Below are 23,595 nucleotides of genomic sequence, written 5' to 3'. Positions count from 1 at the left end.
GCATGAAAAATTGCCGAGGCTCCTCTCTAACTTTCTCACATCAATCGCATATCCCTAAGTGAGGGAGTACCTATGAAGTTTCCTCCTTTACTTTAGTTAGAAACATAAATATGCCCCACATATACATTTTCAGTTTCTGCTAATTAGAATTTTAAGGTTTATAAATATTAACTTTGGCCTAATTTTCAAACTGGCAAGAAGAGACTGATAAGAGGGGGAGACTGGAAAACCACACAGTGGTTAAGAATACGGATAATGGTACCAGACCTTGGTTCAGATTCAGGTGCTACTACTACTACTACTACCATGACCACCAACACCAACACCACCACTACCACTACTACTACTACTACTACTTGGTAATGATGTGACCCTGGGTAAATTATTTCTCTGAGCCTTAGTTTTCTCATTTGTCAAATGGGAATAATCACAAAAGTACCCATCTCATATGTTTTTTAAAACATATGAGAATTAGGTGAGATAATACATTTCTAAAGCATTTTGCACAGTGCCTGGCACAAACTGAATACACAGTAACACTTAGGAATATTATTAATTACTCATAATTTACTGGAAATGAGTTTCATTAGCTCATTATTCTCCTAAGCCAACATAGAAAGGTATTGCTTGCAGTAATGGAACGGAAGTTTTGATGTAAGCAGGGAAGATAGAAGAAATTGGGGAGTGGCTAAAGGATAACGGTGCAGGGCACGGAGGATAGGAGAATGCACAGATGACAGGAAGGAGCCTTGTTAATAATTTTTCTCAAAAGCCACCTTTGTCATTCCTCAAGCTAGTTACCAACAGGGTCACTTCCTTTAAGAAAACAGAGTACTAGGGAAAGGAAGTCCCAAGGCTTAGTAGCTCACTCCCCTACCCTGAGTACCTAGGGGTGCAGGAAGGCAGGAAAAGCAGGCATGTCCCTAGGTTGGAAAGATAACCTTCCTAAGCCGTGCTCTCTGACCTCTTTTGTGAAGTTCCTTTCTTTCCTGTGGTCTTCCCTCACTTGTCAGAGTGGCAACAGAAACTGATACTCATCTTGTGCTTCCTGTGTGCCCAGCCACTGCCCAGGTGCTTCTACTTACTGAGCAGGTCATAACCAGGCCAGGTAAAAAGCGCAGGGGACACTAGCAAAGGAGAGATCAGACTGGGTGACCAGTGGGGTCACGGGCTGGGAGTCAGGAGCTCTAAGTGCCAGAATACCTTGGCCATGTCACCTCAAGAATAATGTAGGAATGTCAGAAATGTTCTAGAGACAGACTGAAAGCACAGGACTCATATGACATCAAGCCTCAATCGAAGAGAGGTTGTTATCAAAGCTTATACAGTCATGAAGAGGAACTGAAAGGAATTCAAACCTTGAAAACCTGCAGAACGACTGATGAATGCTGGGTCCTTAATTAAATATCTAAAGCAGTCAGGGACATTTCAGGTGGACACCATCCTTAGGAGGCCAGGACCATGGGGACATAACCATGCTCTTCGTAAAAGGTCCTTTAAGCACTGTTTGGCAGAGTACTTGGCTGGCTAATTAGTATCAATGAAATAATTTCCTTTCAAACCAATTGGACTACAAAGAACTACCATTCACAAGGTAGGAGGTTTTACCTATTGCCAGTACTATTATGTCCTTAAAAAAATTCCAGGAAAATGGGTGTCCCAAGTCAGTGATCATGACAATTACTAAATGCCTTACATTTTGAATCAATGTCTTCTACATACATCATTTCATGTGACTCAGTGACTCTGAAGTGGACAGGGTGAGCGTTATGCTTCCCATTTTCCAATGTAGAGGATAAAGATAATAAATAACCACTAAAAATCTGAACAGTTACTACGTGCTAAGCACTGTAATAGGCAATTTACATGTATTTTCTCACAGCAACCCAATGAATTAAGTACTAGGTACTATCTCCATTTTACATCTGAAGAGACTGAAGCTTAGAGATGATAATAACGCATTTGAGGCCACACGCCAGTAACTGCTCAAGCTGAAATTAAGATTCAGATCGGGCTGACTGTAAAGCTCAGCTCTCATATACTGCACTATGCTGCCAGGGACTGAAGAGGTTGGCTGACCTGCAAAAGGTCACACAACAGATGATCAGCACAGTCAAAATGGGAACACAAGTCTTCTGACTTTCTGTTCAGAACCCATCCACTGTAATGAAATGGTAAATAATTGCTACATCTATGATTCATGTGAAGTCTTTTGCTAATCAAATACATATCATGAACATCTAAGAGCCAAATTACTACACTTTTGAATTATAAAAAATAATGAGAGAGGAAGGGAGAAAAACTCCTCCACTTTACAAAACAGGAAGCTGTTCTGAGTGAAAATTGGTAACCGCTAAAGTACATAAAACTTTAATAATAACAACTAAATTTGGGGGTTTTCAAATAATTTCTTTCTTTTAACTAAATTTTGCTAAAGGTTTTTCCATGCATAAAATGTTAAATGGAAAAGCATGATTTTTTTTGCTCAGGAAAGTTAAAGCATACTTCAATCATTTAAAAGATCTTTTTATGGCAACCAGTTTATCCTCTCAAGCCTTGTAATGTTCCTCAAACCTGAATAAGAAATAGCTTCCCTTTGCAACAATCCAAACTAGTTCTTCCCAGGACAGAAACAAAACAAAACAACCAACTCCACTGGCTCTTTCTGTGTTTACTAGAATTTAGTGCTTTAAAGAAGTCAGGCTCTTACCTCCCCATGCTTTGGTCCTATGAATCTCACTGTTATGTGGGGTACTTCATGAAATCGACCCCATTTTATCGACATGATTCGACCCCCATGCCAGGAAACGTGCTCTCACAGAAGCGGGGGTGCATGCCGTCAAGGTAGAGCTCAGCAGCTTTGAGCTGCCATTAGTGAAACCGTAAGAGGAAGCCAGAGACTGGTTGAGAAAGGGAAGGAGGGAGGGCTGAGACTGCTTGTTTCCTTAAGACAGTCTTAACTGTTTGAATGCTGCTGGTAAAGCCAACAACCCTTGTTACAAAGGATACAGGAAATGAAACAAAACCCCATTCCCCCCAAAAACAGTGTGTATGGACAGTGCTTAAGCTGCAATATAAGAACTCTGGCAAGGTTTGGGCCAAGGTTTTACACGGGAAGTTAAGGAACACATCTTATCTATTTTAAAATAGACTCCTCATTTTATAAAATGCAATGAGTTTCCTAAGAAAACTTTTTAGTGAAGTTGCCTGTGGTAAAGTGGTGACTAGTTATTTTCTGAAGTTTGACTTTTCCATGTTTAACAACTGGCAAAATGCTTTAGCTGTGTGCTGGGGAAACAGGCTAACGGTATTTAACAGGGATAGATGCAGGTAACAACTGCACTAGGACACTATCAAAGGTGATTCTTCACTTTTCCAAAAATATCCCTTTATACATGTAATTACAATAAAAAGAACACTCTGGACAACTGTGAAAACATGATATGATCAAACAACTGTCATGTTACAGATCTTTAATCAAAGAAGGAATGAGAATTACATTTAACATTAAGTCTTTGTAAACACTACTCTAGGAGGCACTTCTGAAAGGCTAATGGATACAGCTCTTTTTCGTACAGACCACAGGACCTAGGAGCTTTAACTGAACTTCCTGTTACAAAGTCATGTAGTATATACTTGCAGCTGTGCAGGAATTTAACCCGTGCACTCAAAAATACCTACTTCAAATCAAATAGATTTGTCTAAAACATTTCTAACCACCTCTTGTTTGTCTACAAAGAAGAAAGCGTAGTATTAGGTTGGTGCAAAAGTAATTGCGGTTTAGAAAAAAGAAAACCAGTGTGATAGGATGGTTTAAAGAGGGTCATTCCACTCCCTTTGTGAACTCAAACATCATGCATGAGTGTTTAAATACTCTGTAACATGCAAAATTACTTAGCAGGAAACAGCACTCTCTCTCAAAGATACTAAGACAAAAGCAGAAACAGCCGGTCTTCCTGTTCTACTTCCTGTTTAGGCCCCCGTCTTCAACAAAAACATACAATATATTTAATCTAATCACTTATGCCAGTCGGTGATAATTCTCAAAAGGACATAGGATCAAGGACTCAACTTTTTAAGTTTATATACAAAACCCAGTACCCCAGACAAACTATGTTACCTTCCTAGGAATGTGAACAGTTTACTGCCTACTGGCTTTTGGCCTCTTTGGACATGTTTAAGAACTGTGTATCATCACAACTATACAACTGAATGGAATATATCTAGGTTAATCACTATAACCTATTTTCATAAAGACACATATATATCAGGCAAAAGGAAAGCAGACATTTTCAAATAATCCTTAGACAATTTTCTAAGTTACAGGTGGCATTTTAATATCATATTCAGTAGATGCTTTTAATTTTTCCTTTAAAAGATGTAGGTCTAGTTTTATTGAATGGTGGGTTAATAAAACAATTGGATCAGATGGTCTCTCACAGCATCTATTTAAAAAATAATTTTGGAAAACTGAAAATTTGTGATTTTCACAGAAAAATCAGTGTCAATATCCATTGTAGCACTTTCAATTTGTTAACATTATGGAGAAGTAACATTATTCAATAGTTAAGAACAAGATTAGAGTTAGCATCACTATGCTAACAAAATTTAATATTCATTAATTTTTATGTTACCATTTAGAAAATAAATTACTTCTGCATGGTAGAATGCTATGCAGATACATAGCATAGTGAGGGTATTTAACACAAAACATACTGCTTTTCCTCTATTTCTTTCCTTTCTCTTTTTTTTTTTTTTAAGAGACAGGATCTGGCTCCATTGCACAGGTGGAGTGCACACAGCTTACTGCAGCCTTGAACTCCTGGGCTCTGATCCTCTTGCCTCAGCCTCCTGAGTAGCTAGGACTAGAGGTGTGCACCACTACGCCCAGCTAATTTTACAGTTTTTTGTAGAGATGAGATCTCACTATACTGCCCAGACTGACCTTGAACTCTTGGTCTCAAGTGATCTTCTCATCTCAGCCTCAAAGTTCTGAGATTATACGTGTGTATCACTGTGCCCCGCCCCACACTTTTAAAAAATCATCTTTTGCTACACTGACAAAAGCCAAGCTGTTCCAATTTTATTTAAAAGTGAGCTAATAACAACTCACTATAAAAGGTGACTTACAGTTGCCACTAGGACACTCTAAACAGTTGGTAATGGGAAATGGACTACAATCTAGGGTTATGAATTTGTAATTTTTTGAGTTTCCACTGCTAAACACAGCATGGCCCCAAGAGATCAAATCTTGAAGCCAAGTCTGAAAGAGGAACCAATCTCAATTGCAAAAGAGTGTTGTCATTTTGACAAAGGAGATGATCAGAGGCAAGAGATCAACTGACACTAAACAGTTTCTACCAGTGATCACAGATTTCAGTCTCACACAAAGTATGTTTTCTCCTGTCCTTTCTGCTCATCTCCTCCTAGCAAACTCCAGTCCTTTCAGATTTAAAAAGTTAAAAGAAAAAAATTATACTGTATAGTAACATTTTGTTTAAACACAAAATGATGAGTACTACTTCCTGGAAGTCAGATCACAGGAGGTTGTGTGACTTGAAGCATATGTCTCTGTGCCTCAGTCTGTAAAACAAGGAAGCCAGGATGAGACTTTTTTAAAGGTTAGGGTCCAGTTTCTAAATTCCATCTTACATTGTTTTTTTCCCCATTGTGTGTGTGTTTTACCTCATCCATGAGATCAGTGGTATATTCACTGCTCTGTTCTAAAACTCCATGACATTGGGGAGATGGCTAGAAAGGGGGAATCTCCACTTATTTATTGGTCTTCCATGAAAAGCTTGTTTGAAGACAAGATTCGGCAGTTCAAAAGCAAAGTAAAAAACAACAAAAACATTTTGAATGCATCCAAACTATACCATAAAGTTTTTCAAGGTCATGACTATGAGCTTTAGTTCTCTTAGGTGCCTGTTAACACTTAGAGGAATGCTAAGACTATACAAGTCATTTAATAATATTTGGCTAATTTATATTGATATATCCAAGGGGATTTTCTTTTGCTGATACCAACTATTATCCAAGCCAGCAGTGGTAAGTAAAATAGGTAAGGCTCTATTTTAAGCCTGGCTGCCAATATGTAAATATGTAGAATACTGGTAAAGCATTCTACCCTCTTTGACCGTCATTTTTTTTTTTGAATTATAAAACAAGGCTGAGTCCGAAGTTAATACTTAAATGTTTATTATGTTTGATTATGCTAGAAATAATTTGCTAGACTCTTTGCATCCCTCCCTGATTGCCTACTTTCTCTCCATTCTGTACTTGGACAGGAGAAATGAAGAGAAAACAATTCTTGTGGCAGGTTTTGTGGAAAAATTTCTCTGAATGTATCTGCTAAACCAAAAGATCTTACAAAACATGGTAAAATACTTTGGCTATATGTCCATCAGCCCACTGAACTGAGGGTTTGAGAAGCTTAGTGCACCTTGTTTTGTGAGGGAGGAGGCGATGCCCTTTTATGGCAGTATTATTGAATTCAATGTTTATTTATCCCCTTACTTCTAAGTATGCATGTATGTACGTGTGTATATATCGTATATGCATGTATATACTACACACACACACACGCACGCGCGCGCACACACAGTGATTGCTTGCAAGAGTTCCTTAACTGATTTCAAATTTTTATTTATCTATGTCTTTATTTTGTTAGAGGGTGTTGTGGGTAGACAAATAGGGTATGAGAGGCGAAAAGATTTTCCCCACGGACTTGAAATAGAATCAGTTTTGGTTTAGCACTGGGAATCAGTACAAGAAAGTGAACTTCTTTTCTCCCTTTCTTTTGAAAATACATTTTTAAAAAACATTAGAAATACATAAACCAAAACATTAAGCATAGTTATCACTAAGTGGGGTTATTACAGGAGATTTTCATTCTTTTACTTTTAGATTTTGAAGATTCCCATAATGAGCATGTAAAAAATAACTAGATAAAAAACGTTACTTTAGGCTGGGCACGGTGGATCACACCCAGTGCTTTCAGAGGCTGTAGCACGAGGAATGCCTGAGGTAAGGAGTTAGACTGGCTTGGAAAAAACAGCAAGATTTCATCTCTACAAAAAAATTTAAACATAGCTCAGCATGATGGCGCATGACTGTAGTCCTGGCTACTTGGGAGGCTAAGGTGCAAGGCAGGAGATTGCTTGAGCCTGGCAGTTCAAGACTGCAGTGAGCTATGAACACCACTGTGCTCCAGCCTGGGTGATAAGAGTGGAGCCCTCTATACACACACACACACTCTCACACACTTGGTTTAAATATTTATTTAATCTCTTAAGCACTAAGAGAATATGTTCTAAATGCTCCTAATTAGAAATAGATCTAAGAAATCATATTAATCTTAAAAGTTCTTGTAATCTTCCGTAGGATAATCCTTCCCTCTAAACCCAACCGTAAATATTTTCAATCCTTTGATCTTGGCATAAAATCCTTCTGTTGCATTTAAACTGATATTACAGATTTAAGCACTGTGGTTTAAGAGGATGGGATTTGAAACCAAAGAGATCTGGTTTGAACTACTTCTTCACGTTAGAGGAGCATCCTTGGTAAGGTACATCACTTTTAGAAAAGAGAGATAATACCTATCTGATAGGGCTGTTGAAAGGGTTAAATAATATATGGAAAGCACTTAGCATATAGTGAAAATTCAGTAACTGGTAGTTCCACTTCTTGTTATTTTTCTTATTATTTTCCTTTACATATTAGGCGATTTCAGAGAGTAATCCTAAATTTATTTTCATTTATGTCCCCATGATTTAACCAGTTTTGGCGTGTATAAAGGCTGTGACAGAATCCTACAGAGGACCGACTACGGTGATCACAAGCAATGCCCACAGCAATACTTACTTTGCTCTTCTTGCTGCTGGACATTTTATTCTTGATGTAGCTGAATGTACGACTGACTTTTGTTGCACTCTTCCATTCAGAATCTTTCTTGAAGAGGCTTTGTGGCGGGAAATTATAGTTCTCTTCTGTTACACTAAATAAAACAAGATTGACTTTTTTAAAGGACTACAGAAGTTAAATAAATGTGAAGCAGAATAAAAGATAGATGAAGGTTGCTGAATGGCTTTTTATAGAACACAGTATGCCACAATGCCCAGGTTCTGTTATCAAAACTTGGCTAAGTTTCCTTAGATCCATCACTAATGTTTTTTTGCTCACTTGTTTGTTTTGGAGACAGAGTCTTGCTCTGAGTGGTGTGATGATAGCTCACTGCAGTCTCGAACTCCTGAGCTCATATGATCTTCCTGCCTCAGACTCTAGAGTAAGCTGAGACTGAAGGCACATGCCACCACACCTGGCTATTTTTCTAATATTTTGTAGAGATGGGGTCTTGCTATGTTGCCCAGGCTGATTTTGAACTCCTGGCTTCACATAATCCTTCCACCTCAACCTCCCAAAGTGCTGGGATTATAGGTGTGAGCTACCACCTGGCCCATTTTTAATGTTTTAATTATGAGTTTTCAGTGATCTCATGTTAAAAAGAGCCTGTTAATTATAGATAATTATTTTGTATGGAATCTATTCATCTACAATAGCACTCAATCTACAAACTCCTTTGCAACAAATGGGTGCTTGAAAGGAAACCCATATATGTAGCAGAATGACAGTGTACTTGCTAATAGGAGTTGCCAACCAAGGAGTCTTATGACTGACCACATATCCAAGTTCCTTAACGGTAGAGATCACAACTCTTTTCTAGCCTTTGGGACGCTGGACAATCAGGACTGTGGACTGGTCCATGCAGCTAGCTTCAATTTTAGGAGGGAACGTACTGAGTAGCAGGCAGAATTGAGGCAGAGTGTTGAAAGATCAGTTTTAGGAGTTTTATGTAGATTCAGATATACTGATCTACCTGTTTGAGAAGGCTACATAAAATCTAAGTCCATCCAAGATGGACATGTTCTAACTTAGGAAATTTGCAATGGTTGATTTTCTTAAATGCTGGGCATTTGGGCCGGGTGTGGTGCTTATGCCTGTAATCCCAGCACTTTGGGAGGCCGAGGCAGGCGGATCACGAGGTTAGGAGTTCGAGACCAGCCTCACCAACATGGTGAAACCCTGTCCCTACTAAAAAATACAAAAATTAGCTGGGTGTGGTGGCATGCGCGAACACAGGAGATGGCAGTTGCAGTGAGCCGAGACTGTGCCACTGCCCTCCAGCCTGGGCAACACAGTAAGACTCTGTCTCCAAAAAAAAAAAAAAAAAAAAGCTGGGCATTTGAATAAACAATCCGTTACATAGAAAAGGCATCCATTTACACTACACTTTGCTTAGGTGTTCTAAAATAGTTATTTTAGACGTTTCCCACAGAATGGCAGTGATTGCCTCTAGGGCCTCTGTGAGAGGGCAGGTGGCAGGCAGAAGCAGCACCATAAGGGGTCCTGTCAACAGTCAAAGTTTATTTACATATGTGTTGTTTACAAAACAAAGCAGTCTGTTTTTAAGATAATGGGGAAATTGTTATGAAAACCACTGCTCTAGAAAGGAGAAAGAACAAATAAGCTATAAAAGCAGTGCAAAGAAAAGCATTCATTGCAAGGGTTCTGAATCAGAATCATAACTGATGCCTCTGTGAAAAGGCAACTGAGAAAAAACGGCAGGGCAGCTATAGGAACCCGAATTATGCTTCAAGTAGAATATTCCGTCTCATAAGCATGAAAACTGAAATTAAAATAATGAGTCAGAACAGAAATCTTTTGCTTGCTGTCAAGTAAAGAATCAACTCGTGGCCGGGCGTGGTGGCTCATACCTGTAATCTCAGCACTTTGGGAGGCCAAGGCAGACGGATCACCTGAGGTCGGGAGTTTGAGACCTGCCTGACCAACATGGAGAAATCCTGTCTCTACTAAAAATACAAAATCAGCCAGGCATGGTGGCGCATGCCTGTCATCTCAGCCACTCAGGAGGCTGAGGCAGGAGAATCGCTTGCACCCAGGAGGCAGAGGTTGCAGTGAGACGAGATCGTGCCATTGCATTCCAGCCTGGGCAACAAGAGCGAAACTCTGTCTCAAAAAAAAAAGGAAAAAGAAAAAAAAAGAAGCAATTCATTTACTCTGACAGAGCTGTGTACCATTTACATGTATACAGAAGAAAACAGCTTTAAAGCTTAAAATAGCTAAGAGTATTATAAATTGCACACACACACAGACACTAATATGAAACAAAATGTTATTAAACTGTTAGATTTAGGAATGAAAAATCCCCATAAGCAAAGTGTGCACAAGTTCATAAAGTCAAATAATAGTGTACCCTCACATCAATAAATACAAACCATTTTTATCATGAGGATAGTGTAATTAATCAAAGAAAACTATTGAAGACATTAACTTTAAGAGATATAGCCTTCATGACAAAACCACTTTAATCATTTTTCCAAATTTATCACTCAAAGAAGAATCCGATAAGCTCAATTAACTTAGTTTATGTAATTAAATGGCCTAAGAGATTTTAAATTTTCTTCATTTTACTTCTGGAAAAAGGAGTAACAAGTTTATAGTACCTCTCAGTCTGATTAGCACTGGTATTGTGGAAAGTACTGTGGAAGGGCCGTGAATCTAGAAAACAAGGCAGAGGAAAAGTTAGAACCAAAAAATTTAACACACGACAGGTAGAATATTTATAAATTCACAATGACACAGCTAAAGCAAAAACAGCATGTGAAAGTCAGCACATGGTACGTCCTCCTTCTAAAGGTTTGAAAGAAGGAAAAATTAAACTTGAAACCCTCAAATTAGAACCAGATGTAGGCAGTGAATTTCTCATAAAGAAATTAAGTTTAATCCGCGACTCAAGTAATTGAAAAGACTCCAAATAACTTTTTCTAATGTTTAAACATATACGAAGCAGGTTTAATTCCAGTTCTTAACAATCTTAAGTTTGCACAAGCCATCCTTCTGAGATGACATCATAGGAAGAATACAGAATAGGAAATTAAATGTCACATTTTATCCCTGCTAATACTGCTTTTAAATGTTTCTACACTAAAGATCTAGCTCTCTAATATATGTTTCTACACTAAAGATCTAGATCTCTAATATTTTCATGAGAATTGCTAGAAAAAGATTAGCAACCAGGAAAGAGCATCAGAGCTGGCTTATCAAGTCTTGGCCCTGTCACTAATTTGGGATGAGACCTTTGGATTTCATTTCCTCATCTGTGAAATGAGGGAGATAAAACAGATGGCAAAGTCCTTTCCAGGCTAATAGAGATAAAAATGAATGAGGCAGATGCCTACTTCTTCCTTCCACAACTACTGGACCATAAACTGCTGCAGATCATTAAAATTCTAAAACTATGTTAGATAGGGCAATATGAAGAAAAAACAGAAGGAATATTATCATTATTTTGATCTACCACATGTTAATAAAGATTGAGTTACTGAAGACTTAGATGAGAGCAAGGCCTCAGTTACAGTGACAAATGATTTTCAGTTTTCAGGAGATCAGTTATAGAACTATTTCCGTGTATATTCCAGGGAAATAAAGGTTACCCTATATCACTATTGTAACGATTTAGACAAAACACCCTCCTTTTTCCTTGAGGTTGGTTTCAAGGATCTCTGAGACTACTGTGAGCCAAACTTTAATCTGATAATCTGACAGAGACTTGAAGGTGTTCTACTACCAGATAACCAGCATTTGGGCCAGGCGTGGTGGCTCATGCCTGTAATCCCAACCCTTTGGGAGGCCGAGACAGGCGGATCACTTGAGGTCAGGAGTTCAAGATCAACCTGACCAACATGGCGAAATTCCTTCTCTACTAAAAATACAAAAATTAGGCAGGGGTAGTGGCGCATGCCTGTAGTCTCAGCTACTCAGGAGGCTGAGGCAGGAGAACTGCTTGAACCCAGGAGGCGGAGGTTACAGTGAGCCGAGATCGCTTCACTGCACTCCAGCCTGGGTGACAGAGCGACTTTCCATCTCAAAAACAAAAACAAACAAAAAAACCCCCAGATTACCAGCATTTGAAACTCTTCAACTCTCAAACTATTTTGGATTCTGAACAGAAATCTAAAACTGTAGTTATTATTTTTATTATTATTAAAAATGGTTTTTTAGAAACAGGGATTTGCCATGTTGCCCGGGCTGGTCTTGAACCCCTGGGCTTAGGCAATCCTCCTGTATCAGCTTCCCAAAGTGCTAGGATTACAGGTGTGAGCCATTGCACCTGGCTAAATTTAAATTGCCAAAAGATAGGAATAATAAATAAGAAATCTTAAATTCTAAGTCTTCAAGAGATTGCCTTCCGTATTTTTTTCCTTTTTCCCAATTTGGGGTTCTTCTTCTATTTATTTCACTTATGACACATGGTAACAACAGCCAGGTGAGAGGGAAAGATGAGCAGAATAAGAGTATCTGGGATTCGGGCCAGGCGCGGTGGCTCAAGCCTGTAATCCCAGCACTTTGGGAGGCCGAGACGGGCGGATCACGAGGTCAGGAGATCGAGACCATCCTGGCTAACATGGTGAAACCCCGTCTCTACCAAAAACTACAAAAATCTAGCCGGGCGATGTGGCGGGCGCCTGTAGTCCCAGCTACTCCGGAGGCTGAGGCAGGAGAATGGCGGGAACCCGGGAGGTGGAGCTTGCAGTGAGCTGAGATCCAGCCACTGCACTCCAGCCTGGGCGACAGAGCAAGACTCTGTCTCAAAAAAAAAAAAAAAAAAATCTGGGATTCATTTCCAGGTTCCACATAATCTAGGTATCAACTATCAGCATTTTAATTTCATGATGTCTCAGTGTACTTAAAAAAATTAAGAGGATTTAAAAAAAAAAATCAGGGGTTTTAAAACATTTTCTGCCCAAGGAAACTTCAGTGATATAAGCAGCATTAAATTTTCTAAGCTTGCCTGGATTCTATTATACATTTAAGCAATTACCTAGTAAGTTACCACCCTAGTAATATGAACTAAATAAAAATAAAATTCACAATGCAAAAAAATACCAACCAACACAAAACCAGGCCAATAATAAGCTTCCAGTAGATATCTGTGGAATAAATTAAAAACTGAACAAATATGTGATTGACTACTAGGAGAATCTATGACTCCTATAATATTTTCAACTACTCTACTGCTAAAAATTTTAGTTAAGTTATAATGACCTTTTAGATGTGGTTCTGAAAACAGTAATTAACCCACCAATGTCTCTGAAATTCCTAAAGTGTCATCAAGTTTTCAGAGCATCTAAGAGTAGAAAACAACCAATGCTACTTCCATGACAAAATTATGGACAAAAGAAATGAAACGAAACTTGTCATTAAAGTTAGCCTGGAAAGTATTATTGTGGGTAAATAATATATTTCAACTAGATTATCTTTCAAGGCATGAAATAACCTGCAGATTTATACTACAGCCAGGAACTTCGGGGTGGAATTACTGGATGGACACAGTCGAATATTTTTCAGAGTGTGTTCCATGGAACACCAGTTTCATGAAATGTATACAGTGCTGCACATATTGTGGTTTCCTAGTTAATACATTTGGGAGAAACAGTATATTGAACTCTGCCTTGAAAATCCACAATGTAACACAACATTAGCATTTTAAACCTTCTTAACCCAGAGTTGCCTAAATTTACTAATATTTGGCCATGAACCAACCCCTCCCTTCTTTTGGTTCTCCCTGCCCACACACAATTCCTCTTACTAGTATTTTTGAATTTAAGGAATACATTTTGAGAAGATATTTGATTTAAAAGTTTCTGCAAGCTTCCGTATTTTTAGGGTTCCATTGTGTTGGATTAACTGAGTGACCAGTGCTGTTACAGGATTATAATTCTGTATTAGCAGGACCTTGGCTGTTGTTGTTTGTTTTTTTGGGACGGAGTCTCACACTGTTGCCTGGGCTGCAGTGCAATGGGACCATCTCGGCCATTGCAACCTCTGCCTCCTAGGTTCAAGTGATTCTCCTACCTCAGTCTCCCTAACAGCTGGGATTATAGGAACCCACAACCACACCCGGCTAATTTTTTGTATTTTTAATAGAGACGGGATTTCACTATGTTGGCCAGACTGGTCTTGAACTCCCGACCTCGTGCTTCGCCTGCCTCAGCCTCCCAAAGTGCTGGGATTACAGGCATGAGCCACCGTGCCCAGCTGGGACCTTGGTTTATTTGTCAGGCTGACCGGCCTACTTCCCAGTATATTACAAATACTTTGATTTTTTTCTTTTTTTTTGAGATGGAGTCTCACTCTGTTGCTCAGGCTAGAGTGTTGTGGCATGATCTCTGCTCACTGCAACCTCCGCCTCCCAGGTTCAAGCAATTCTCCTGCCTCAGTCTCCCGAGTAACTGGGACTACAGGTGCCCATCACTATGCCCAGCTAATTTTTTGTTTTTTTAGTAGAGACAGGGTTTCGCCATGTTGGCCAGGCTGGTCTCAAACTCCTGACCTCAAGTAATCCACCTGCCTCAGCCTCCCAAAGTGCTGGGATTAGAGCTGTGAGCCACCGCATCTGGCCTATTACAAATACTCTGTAATGAAACAGCTTTGACAATTTCTGAATACCCGAAGTTACAGGGGATTTTCACAACTTTCCTCCTATTGCAACTGGGATCATCTTATTCTGTGCCTATTTTTCAAACATGTTTTATTAGTGAAAAATATACCAAATCTTTAATAAGGCCTCCATTTAAAAGCAAATTAACTGTCTTACTGTGCATAATGCATTTCCCGTTAAGAACAGTGTGAAAATGCCAGCTTGAGCAACACTTAATATTGCTGAAACTTAGAATCAGCAAGTGGTAGGGAATTAGGGTGCTTAATCATACGGGTATTGTAATTGTCTCAGACTCATAATACTACTTATATAAAAACAATTCATTATTTAACTTTCTATTGTAAGTGGTTTCTCCATTAAAAGCAATCCTGGAATATTCTAGAAATCTTGCAGAATTGAAGACAGTAATTTTCATGAAGGGGGAATTCATTTCTTTTCCAAGTTTACTTAAATTGATACCTTGTAAAGTTTTTATACTAGGCATTATCAAGTAAGAATGTATTCATTTGAAGCCTACAGTTTATCCAAAGAACTGAAAAAATAAAAGTTCAAAAGGAGAGAGAAAGTAGGAGATAAATACGTATATAACTCCCACCCTCTAATCCATAGGGTCTAATCTTAAAGGAAAGGTATTTTTAAAGAAATGGTCTGAAAAGGAGAAGAAAAAAAGTGTAAAAATAGCTTTTAAATTCCACAGATGAACATCTAGATATCTGTCCCATGAGACAGAACAACAAAACAAGGAAAATAAAATTTACATTGTGAAATAAAAAGTTTTGTGAAATTAGCACACAATACTATTACAAAGAGTACACAATGGGATGGGAACACATCCCCTACACCTTTGAGGGTATCTGTGTGCTGGAAAGATATCTTGTGCCCTGGAATCAGGAGGCCAGTCGCTCAGTGTTAGTACTACACAGAAGACAACAAATGTTCTATCCAAACCAATTCTCAAAGGCAAGCATAAAGACAAATGACTTACAAAGGATGGCATGCAAGGGGCTAAAAGCCTCCAAACAATTTCTTAGTACCAAGCCTATAGCATTTTCTGAGCTGGTCAGACCTTCAAGAACAGTCACTGGACACCAAAGTTGCTTACTTACTATGCAACTCCTCCTCCTCATCACTGGAATAAGAGCCAAGAGAAAAGAGAGTTTTAGACTTAAGGAGGAGTGGAGAGATGCTGATGGAGATCCGCCTTGCTGGCCGCATCTGCTGCTGAGCTGAGAAGGAGGTTCACAGAAGACATTAGAGCATGCACAGATTACGCCAGGACCTTCAGCACATGGGGAAACAGTATAATGTCAATGGACTATGTGGTTCCGGGAAATGGTGAACGATGTAATAATTTGTTTACATTCTCATCTCCATTTCTGAATATACAGAATTCTAATGCAGTTTCTAAAAAATTTAGCTAATAAATACATACCTGTTAGATTATGAAAACAAGAACAATCACAATTCATACCTGGGGTTCTCTTTCTTAAAAGTATACTAAAAACATCTACTAGTGGTGTTCCTCAGGATTCTATATCTGGCTCTCTTCTCCCTCACCCCAAATCTCCTCATTCACTCTACCTCTTAACGACAATCTGCATACAAGACACTGGTGAGTCACATCTTTCTAATCTGGAAGCCAGATCTCTCTATTTAGCTCTAGGCTCATTCCTCTCCCTGCTCACCTGTGGGTGGATGTGCCACAGGCAGCTACAGCTCCAAAAGCAGGTAAGTGAACTTATATTTTTCTGCAGAACTGTTCCTCCTCCTGTGTTCCTTCACTTAGTGAGTGGTACCAACATCTAACTCATTACTCAAAACGGAAACCTGGGCACCATCCCTGAATCCTTATATCACACTTCACTCAGGCTTCCTCACTTTGTCTTCTAGCTCAGCCTCTATTCCTCCCCTATTACCACTGCTCTCTGCCTTGGTTTAGGACATGGTCTACTACTGTAACCTGAATCCTGCAAAAGCCTTCTATTGGCCGGACGTGGTGGCCCACGCCTGTAATCCCAGCACTTTGGGAGGCCGAGGCAGGCAAATCATGAGGTCAGGAATTCAAGACTAGCCTGGCTAACATGGTGAAACCCCGTCTCTACTAAAAATACAAAAAATTAGCTGGGCGTAGTGGCAGGCACCTGTAATCCCAGCTACTCAGGAGGCTGAGGCAGGAGCTGAGATAGCGCCACTGCACTCCAGCCTGGGCGATGCTCCGTCTTAAAAAATAACATAACATAACATAACATAACATAACATAACATAACATAACATAACATAACACAACACAACACAACACAACACAACACAACATAACATAACAAGCCTTCTACTGATCCAATCTCTCCTCCCCATAGTTAGCCTGAAGTGTTCTAATCAATTATTGGATCAATTTAATCAACGTAAATGATTCCATTTCCCTCAGGCAAGAGGCCGAAATTCCTCAGTCTTGCTTTCTACATATTAATTCACCCAGCTAATTCCCAGTTTCCTTCTGGTCCAAACTTTAATATTACTTCTCCTCAGTCAGCCTTCTCTGACCCCTTAGGTCTGTCAGTCCTATAACATCAAATGTTTAAGTTACTGCATTTACCATTTTCTATTAGATTCACTTGTTCTCATCTGTAAATGTGGTAAGGAAAGCAACCCTACCTGTGAGTTCTCCCCTCTCCTACCACTGTCTAGCCTGGTATATGGAAAAGAGTAGGTACTCAAATATTTACTCAATAAACACATTAATAAATGAACTTCCCTTTATCCGACTTTCTGGAATCTCAATGTCCTAAATGAAATGAGAGAAAAAGCCCTGTACCTATCTAATATGAAAGCAACTCCATACCCCAGATAAATGCTAAGCGACATCACTGTTTGCTGTTGCAGCCACTGCATGTAATAGATCAAAGAAATGTTGGTACAAATACACACTAGTTTGTCAGGCAGTGAGAGTCTTGTGCAAAAGTAAGATACTACTGTGTGTTCTGATGTGCCTCCAAATGTGAAATGGATTTATAAAATGAAAATGAGCTGCCCCTATTACCCAGAATCTAAGAACATCCCTTTCATGTGTCACAAAATCATAGATCATAAGGAAAAACCTTATGTGATGAGTATCTAGTGTATCCCTGACATACAGAATCCCAGCACTTTGGGAGGCCGAGGCGGGTGGATCACAAGTCAGGAGATCGAGACCATTCTGGCTAACAAGGTGAAACCCTGTCTCTACTAAAAAATACAAAAAAAAATAGCCGGGCATGGTGGCAGGCGCCTGTAGTCCCAGCTACTTGGGAGGCTGAAACAGGAGAATGGCATGAACCCAAGAGAAGGAGCTTGCAGAGAGATATCCCGCCACTGCACTACAACCTGGGGGACAGAGCCAGACTCTGTATCAAAAAAAAAAAAAAGACCATCTGTCATAACTGAATTCTATACATGTGAAAATAAAATTTTTTTTTTAAGTTCTATCAAGAAACCATCTATGTTTCCCAGTACAGTGGGAGAAAAAGGCCCCACACAATCTTTCTCTGATGCAAGGAGGAGAAATGCTGTGCACACATTCCATGGAGAGGTTTCCCTCAGGGCAGTCCTCCCAGGCACCAAGCCTCATGACACAGCCAGCACCTGTGCTACTACGACCCCCTAAAAAATGGCCACCAAGTCACGCTCATCATACCTCACCCTTCAAATCAAGACAGTAAGTCCAAGACAGGAGGCACTGCAGCTTTTCCCGTCCTCTGTGGTTCCTAAAGAAGCTACTGCTTGCCTGCTCTCCACCCCAGAAAGTGACACAGAAATATTTTAGTCACCCTCTCTACTTAGTATTTTCCTTTACATCAATAGATTCTTTTTTAAAACAGATCCCAGCTTAGAAATAATGCTACAAGTTTGACTGTTTTTCTAATCCAGCAAATGACCCAACAAAAGACATTCTGGACAACAGCTCAGTGGAAATACATTTTCAGAAATGTTCAAGTTTTACTGACAGCTATGATAAACTGTGGTCAAGGCAACTAATAATTTCCTTAGAAGGAAAAAGAGCACAGGTAAAAGCTGGAAAGCAGTGAGATTAGGATGAGTTTAGAAAACATTCTGTTCCTAAACAAGCATGCTCATAATAAACAGCCAACTGCAAGACAACAAGGAACAATGTTCTAGCAATGGTGAGCAACGTCTAACCTTGTTTAAGCTCTGGGCAGAGAAAAATGGACACTGGCACTGTTCTGGTTATTGTGAACAATCACACTCCACAATGACAGCATGTGCTCATTATGTGACAGAAAATATGCTATGGACTTCAAATAAAGTCAGATTTAAGCCACATCACATTATCATCCCCATTTAACAGCTGAACTGAGGCAGAGAGTTTCAGTAACAAGCTCAAAGTAATACAGCCACTAAGTGTGCTTAAAATATCAGTTAAAATATTTTAAGTGTATCAAACATTTTAGGCTTTAAAAATCACTGAGGATTTTAATTATTACACTATTTCAGTTAGGGAGAATATCACCATAGATGAATCATGCTGAGTATTTAAGTCATTTGGAATTGAACACTTGAGTCTGGAGCAAATTATGAAATATCCAGTTATCCCGATGCTTAAGACATACCACACACACTTTAACACAAGTTTTAGTCTTCTCTTCAGTCAGAATTTTAATATTTCCAAAATGATGTATTATGTTTCTAGTGTAGAATAACAAATACAGTTGGGAAACTATTTTAATTGTATATAGGAGGAACTAAGGAGAAACAGTGACATTAAGGTTGATGGGTCCTTCTGTTGCAGCATATGATATCAGAAAGGTGCGTGGGGCTAGCTATCATTCCAGTCTGCATGAAACGCACGCTACAAATCAGAATGAAGGTATTATATTTGAATGAAAGGCGTAAACTCTTGCTTGAAGCTCTACTTTTGACAGCAGTCTACTACTGAAATCAGGTTCCCTAGGTGAGTTGAGCTGAAAAATTATCAGCAATGGGAAGAAAAGCTCTGTGTGTCAGAACCTCTAGAATAGTGCTTTTGGGAGTTAGCTGTATTATTTGTAGTGTTTGGATAGCAACTGAAAACACAATCCAAAAGCACCTTGTTTTGTGAAGGAAAAATAATGAAGTGTTTCATCCACAAGGAAAGAAAGTGGGTCACAAAATATAGGAAAAAGGTCTCTCTTTGGGACACATTCTGTTGGTACTAGGTATCTGTTGCTGTAGAAGTACAATATCCACTATGTCATGATGCTTGCTGGTCACAGAAGGAGGGCACACTGAACTGAAATGTCTCACTTAGAGAGCGTTCCTGGACTTTTCTGGCTACTGAGTGCTAGCATTCTGGCTTATCAAATTCACTGCAAACTATTCAATTGTAATTTCCATTCTATACAAGCCAAACCTCTAACTCAAAGCCAAATTTAAAAAAAAATCAAAACAAGCAAAAACAGGAAAAGCTATTTCTGTCACAGTTCTGGGGGACATATCTTTGAAAATTAAGTCTTCATTAGACACCTTTTGTCAAGTAGGCTAGATTTGTATTTGAAATATTAATCACATGAAAACAAGAAAAAATTTAACAGAATCATCCATCATGTCTTTCTCTCTCTCTCTTTTTTTTGAGGCAGTGTCTCACTCTATCACCCAGGCTGGAATGCAGTTGTGCCATCACAGCTCACTCCAGCCTTGACCTCCTGGGCTCATGATCCTCCCGCCTCAGCCTCTGAAGCAGCCAGACTACAGGCACGTGTCACCATGTCTGGCTAGAGTCATCCATTATGTCTTAATTCCACTGTGAAAATTTTAAAAATTAGGATTCCAGTAAGTCATGAAGTGAGATGGAACATCCCATAAATACAGGGCATCTGCTTCTCAACTCTTAAACTCAATTATATTAGGGAATAATGAGGAAACCCCAGAAACACCAGGAGAATGTGTTTATTTCCTTGGCTTCAGCCTCCAAGACACATGCTCTTTCAGCAAAGAACATAATGTATCACTCACTCCCTCTTTGATGAGAATTTAATCTTTATATCCAGATCCCACACAGCAACTACTCATAAAAAAATCAACATTTAAAAAATAAAAAATGAGGCTTCTCAAAGAACAAGTTGCTTTGTGACAAAACAACACTGATCCAATCCAAGTATGTTTCTGAGCATCGCAAGGCCCTGTGCCTATGGGTGCCATGACAGCTCTACATAACTTCCATTGCCAGTTGATCTGAATCCGCATACAGGTCCACTAACCCCTTTCAGACGTAATCCTACTGGCCCTCACAGAACTAAATCTCTGTCTCAGTCTTGCTTTGTCCTTCTTGAGCTTGACATTGTTGAAAAGCTCAGGTTAGTTACTGTGCCAGGTTTCTCCACTGACAAATTCATGAAAGACAGGGATCAACTGAGGAACTTTTTAGATTAAAGACGTCTAAAGAGACATGACAACTTAATTCAATATATGTTCTTAGACTGAATCTTGGACCCAGAAATAAGTGAGAAAATTTGAAATCTGAATAAGGTGTGCATATTAGATAACATAATTTTATCGACATTAATTTCCTGATTTGGATAATTATACTATGGTAACATAGTATTATCATAGTATATAAGAGTATTAGTACCTTATACTCTTATATACTAATGCTAGCACTCAGTAGCAAGAGAAGGCCCGTATGTGGTACTCATATATTATGGTAATATAAGAGAATATCTTTGTTTTTAGGAAATATAAACTAAATTAGAGGTAAAGGAGCGTTACGGATATAACTTACTCTATCAAATGTTTCAGAAAAAATCTTTAAGGGGAGTGACAGAGAGGGAGAGAGGCTGGTGAAACAAGTATTATAACATTTGAGGACTAGAAGTGAAGAATACATGGGAATACTTTGTACTATTTTTGCAATTTTTTTTCCCCAGTGAACATTATTTATAACTATTTTTCAAGTTTAAAATTACTTCAAAATAAAAAATGTTTAAAAACTGTGTCTGGCTGGGCGCGGTGGCTCACGCTTGTGAATCCAAGCACTTTGGGAGGTCGAGGGGGGCGGATCACGAGGTCAAGAGATCGAGACCATCTTGGCTAACAGGGTGAAACCCTGTCTCTACTAAAAATACAAAAAATTAGCTGGGCGTGGTGGTGGGCGCCTGTAGTACCAGCTACTGAGGCAGGAGAATGGCATGAACCCAGGAGGTGGAGCTTGCAGTGAGCCAAGATTGCGCCACTGCTCTCCAGCCTGGGCGACAGAGCGGGACTCCATCTCAAAACAAAAAACAAAAAAACAAAAAAAAGTGCCCACAAATACAATAAACTTAATGTATTACGGATATTTTTAGGTAGCAAAAGGAGGAAGATCTCATGATGAACTCTATGTCACCTTTTCTGTTTAAGTGCTAAGCCATTCATTCAAAGCAGCAGCAAGCAAATTTTCGCAGGTAATGTTATTAGGCTTTAAAGTGAGAAAAATAATAGGAAGAGTGGTTAAGATTTAATATATTTAATTTTTTAAAAAAGTAGTATACTCACTGTCCAATCCAGGATGGCTGATTGTCATTAATGAGATGGATTTTGTCAATGGAGAGGAAATGGCTGATGTACAGTAATTAAATCCCTGCTGCTTAGATCTGTGACATATCTGTGAAGTAAAAAAGAACAGGTTGTAAGTATATGCTCTCATATTTCTGGATAAGCATAAAACCTTATAATTACACCTACATAGTAAAATAAGGCAGTACAGAAGGGGGTGAGAGCACAGGCCTTGTGGTCAGACAGACATAGGTTAAAGTCTGCTCCTGCTACTTAACAGCTGCTCAATTTCAGAAAAGTTACTTAGCTTTTCTGAGGCTTAGTTTTCTCATCTGTAAAATGGGGATCATTAGAGTATCCATTCTTTACAGTGGTTCTGTATCCCTCATAGCACCTAGCAATGCTTCAAACTTAGTAAGTACTTAATAAATATCTGCTAGATGCATAATCACATAAAAATAATTTCACTGGAAATATCAAACTACATACAATACTTGTTCTTTGAAAATCTAAATACTCCTTCGTACAGATATAGTAGAATACTGGTAACAGTATTCTGATTTTACTTTATTTATTATTATTACTTTTTCAGACAGGGTCTCACTCTGTCACCCTGGCTGATGGCATAATCTTGACTCACTGCAACTTCCGCCTCCCAGTTCAAGCGATTCTCCTGCCTCAGCCTCCTGAGTAGCTTGGATTTCAGGTGCGCACCACCACACCCAGCTAATTTTTGTATTTTTAGTAGAGATGGGGTTTCACCATGTTGATCAGGCAGGTCTCAAACTCCTGACCTTGTGATCCGCCCACCTTGGCCTCCCAAAGTGTTGGGATTACAGGCGTGAGCCACCACGCCCAGCCTATTTTTATTTTTGAGACAGAGTCTCACTCTGTGGCCCAGGCTGGAGTGCAGTGGCATGATCTCGGCTCACTGCAATGTCCGCCTCCCGGGTTCAAGTGATTCTCTCGCCTCAGCCTCCTGAGTAGCTGGGATTACAGGCGCACACCACCACGCCCAGCTAATTTTTTGTATTTTTGGTAGAGACAGGGTTTCACCATGTTGGCCAGGCTGGTCTTAAACCCCTGAGCTCAACTGATCCACCTGCCTCAGCCTCCCAAAATGCTGGGATTATAGGCGTGAACCGTCAGGCCTGGCCTCTGATTTTAAATAATTGGAAAACTGAGATTCAAGTAAAGTGTTTTAAGGTCACAAACAAAGCAACAATGTATCTGGAAAGAAGCCTAAATCTCTTCCCTGTCCTCTTCTAAGATGATACTGATCCTACATGAACATAAAGGTAACTGAAATTTGATAATTTAACTCTCTCAGTAAATTCACAGCAGCTTTGAGACCATGTAATCCAACCACCTGTAGAAGTTCCTGGTACAATATCCCTGAAAGACAGTTGTCTAGTGTCCACTAGCACACTTCTGGTGATAAGGGCCCATTCCTGGCCAGGCGCGGTGGCGCACGCTTGTAATCCCAGCACTTTGGGAGGGCGAGGCGGGCGGATCATGAGGTCAGGAGATCGAGACCACAGTGAAATCCCATCTCTACTAAAAATACAAAA

The 23,595-nt window shown here is 39.4% G+C and overlaps 1 protein-coding gene across 4 annotated transcripts in view; it reads right to left on the bottom strand.

The window, feature by feature from the left end:
- Nucleotides 1-23,595, bottom strand: part of AKAP13 (A kinase (PRKA) anchor protein 13) — a 360,775-nt gene that overhangs the window by 54,921 nt on the left and 282,259 nt on the right. For all 4 annotated transcript variants that reach the window (XM_011960761.1, XM_011960763.1, XM_011960762.1 and 1 more), the window contains 3 exons: nucleotides 22,025-22,133; nucleotides 10,524-10,578; nucleotides 7,864-7,996 (listed from right to left, as the gene is read on the bottom strand). In XM_011960761.1, coding sequence (XP_011816151.1) covers nucleotides 7,864-7,996; nucleotides 10,524-10,578; nucleotides 22,025-22,133 — 297 coding nt within the window. The remainder of the gene's footprint in view (nucleotides 1-7,863; nucleotides 7,997-10,523; nucleotides 10,579-22,024; nucleotides 22,134-23,595) is intronic.

This window comes from Colobus angolensis, unplaced genomic scaffold (genome assembly GCF_000951035.1).
Source record: "Colobus angolensis palliatus isolate OR3802 unplaced genomic scaffold, Cang.pa_1.0 Scaffold522, whole genome shotgun sequence".
Lineage (NCBI taxonomy): Eukaryota > Metazoa > Chordata > Mammalia > Primates > Cercopithecidae > Colobus > Colobus angolensis.
This window is presented reverse-complemented; position numbering and strand designations above follow the sequence as displayed.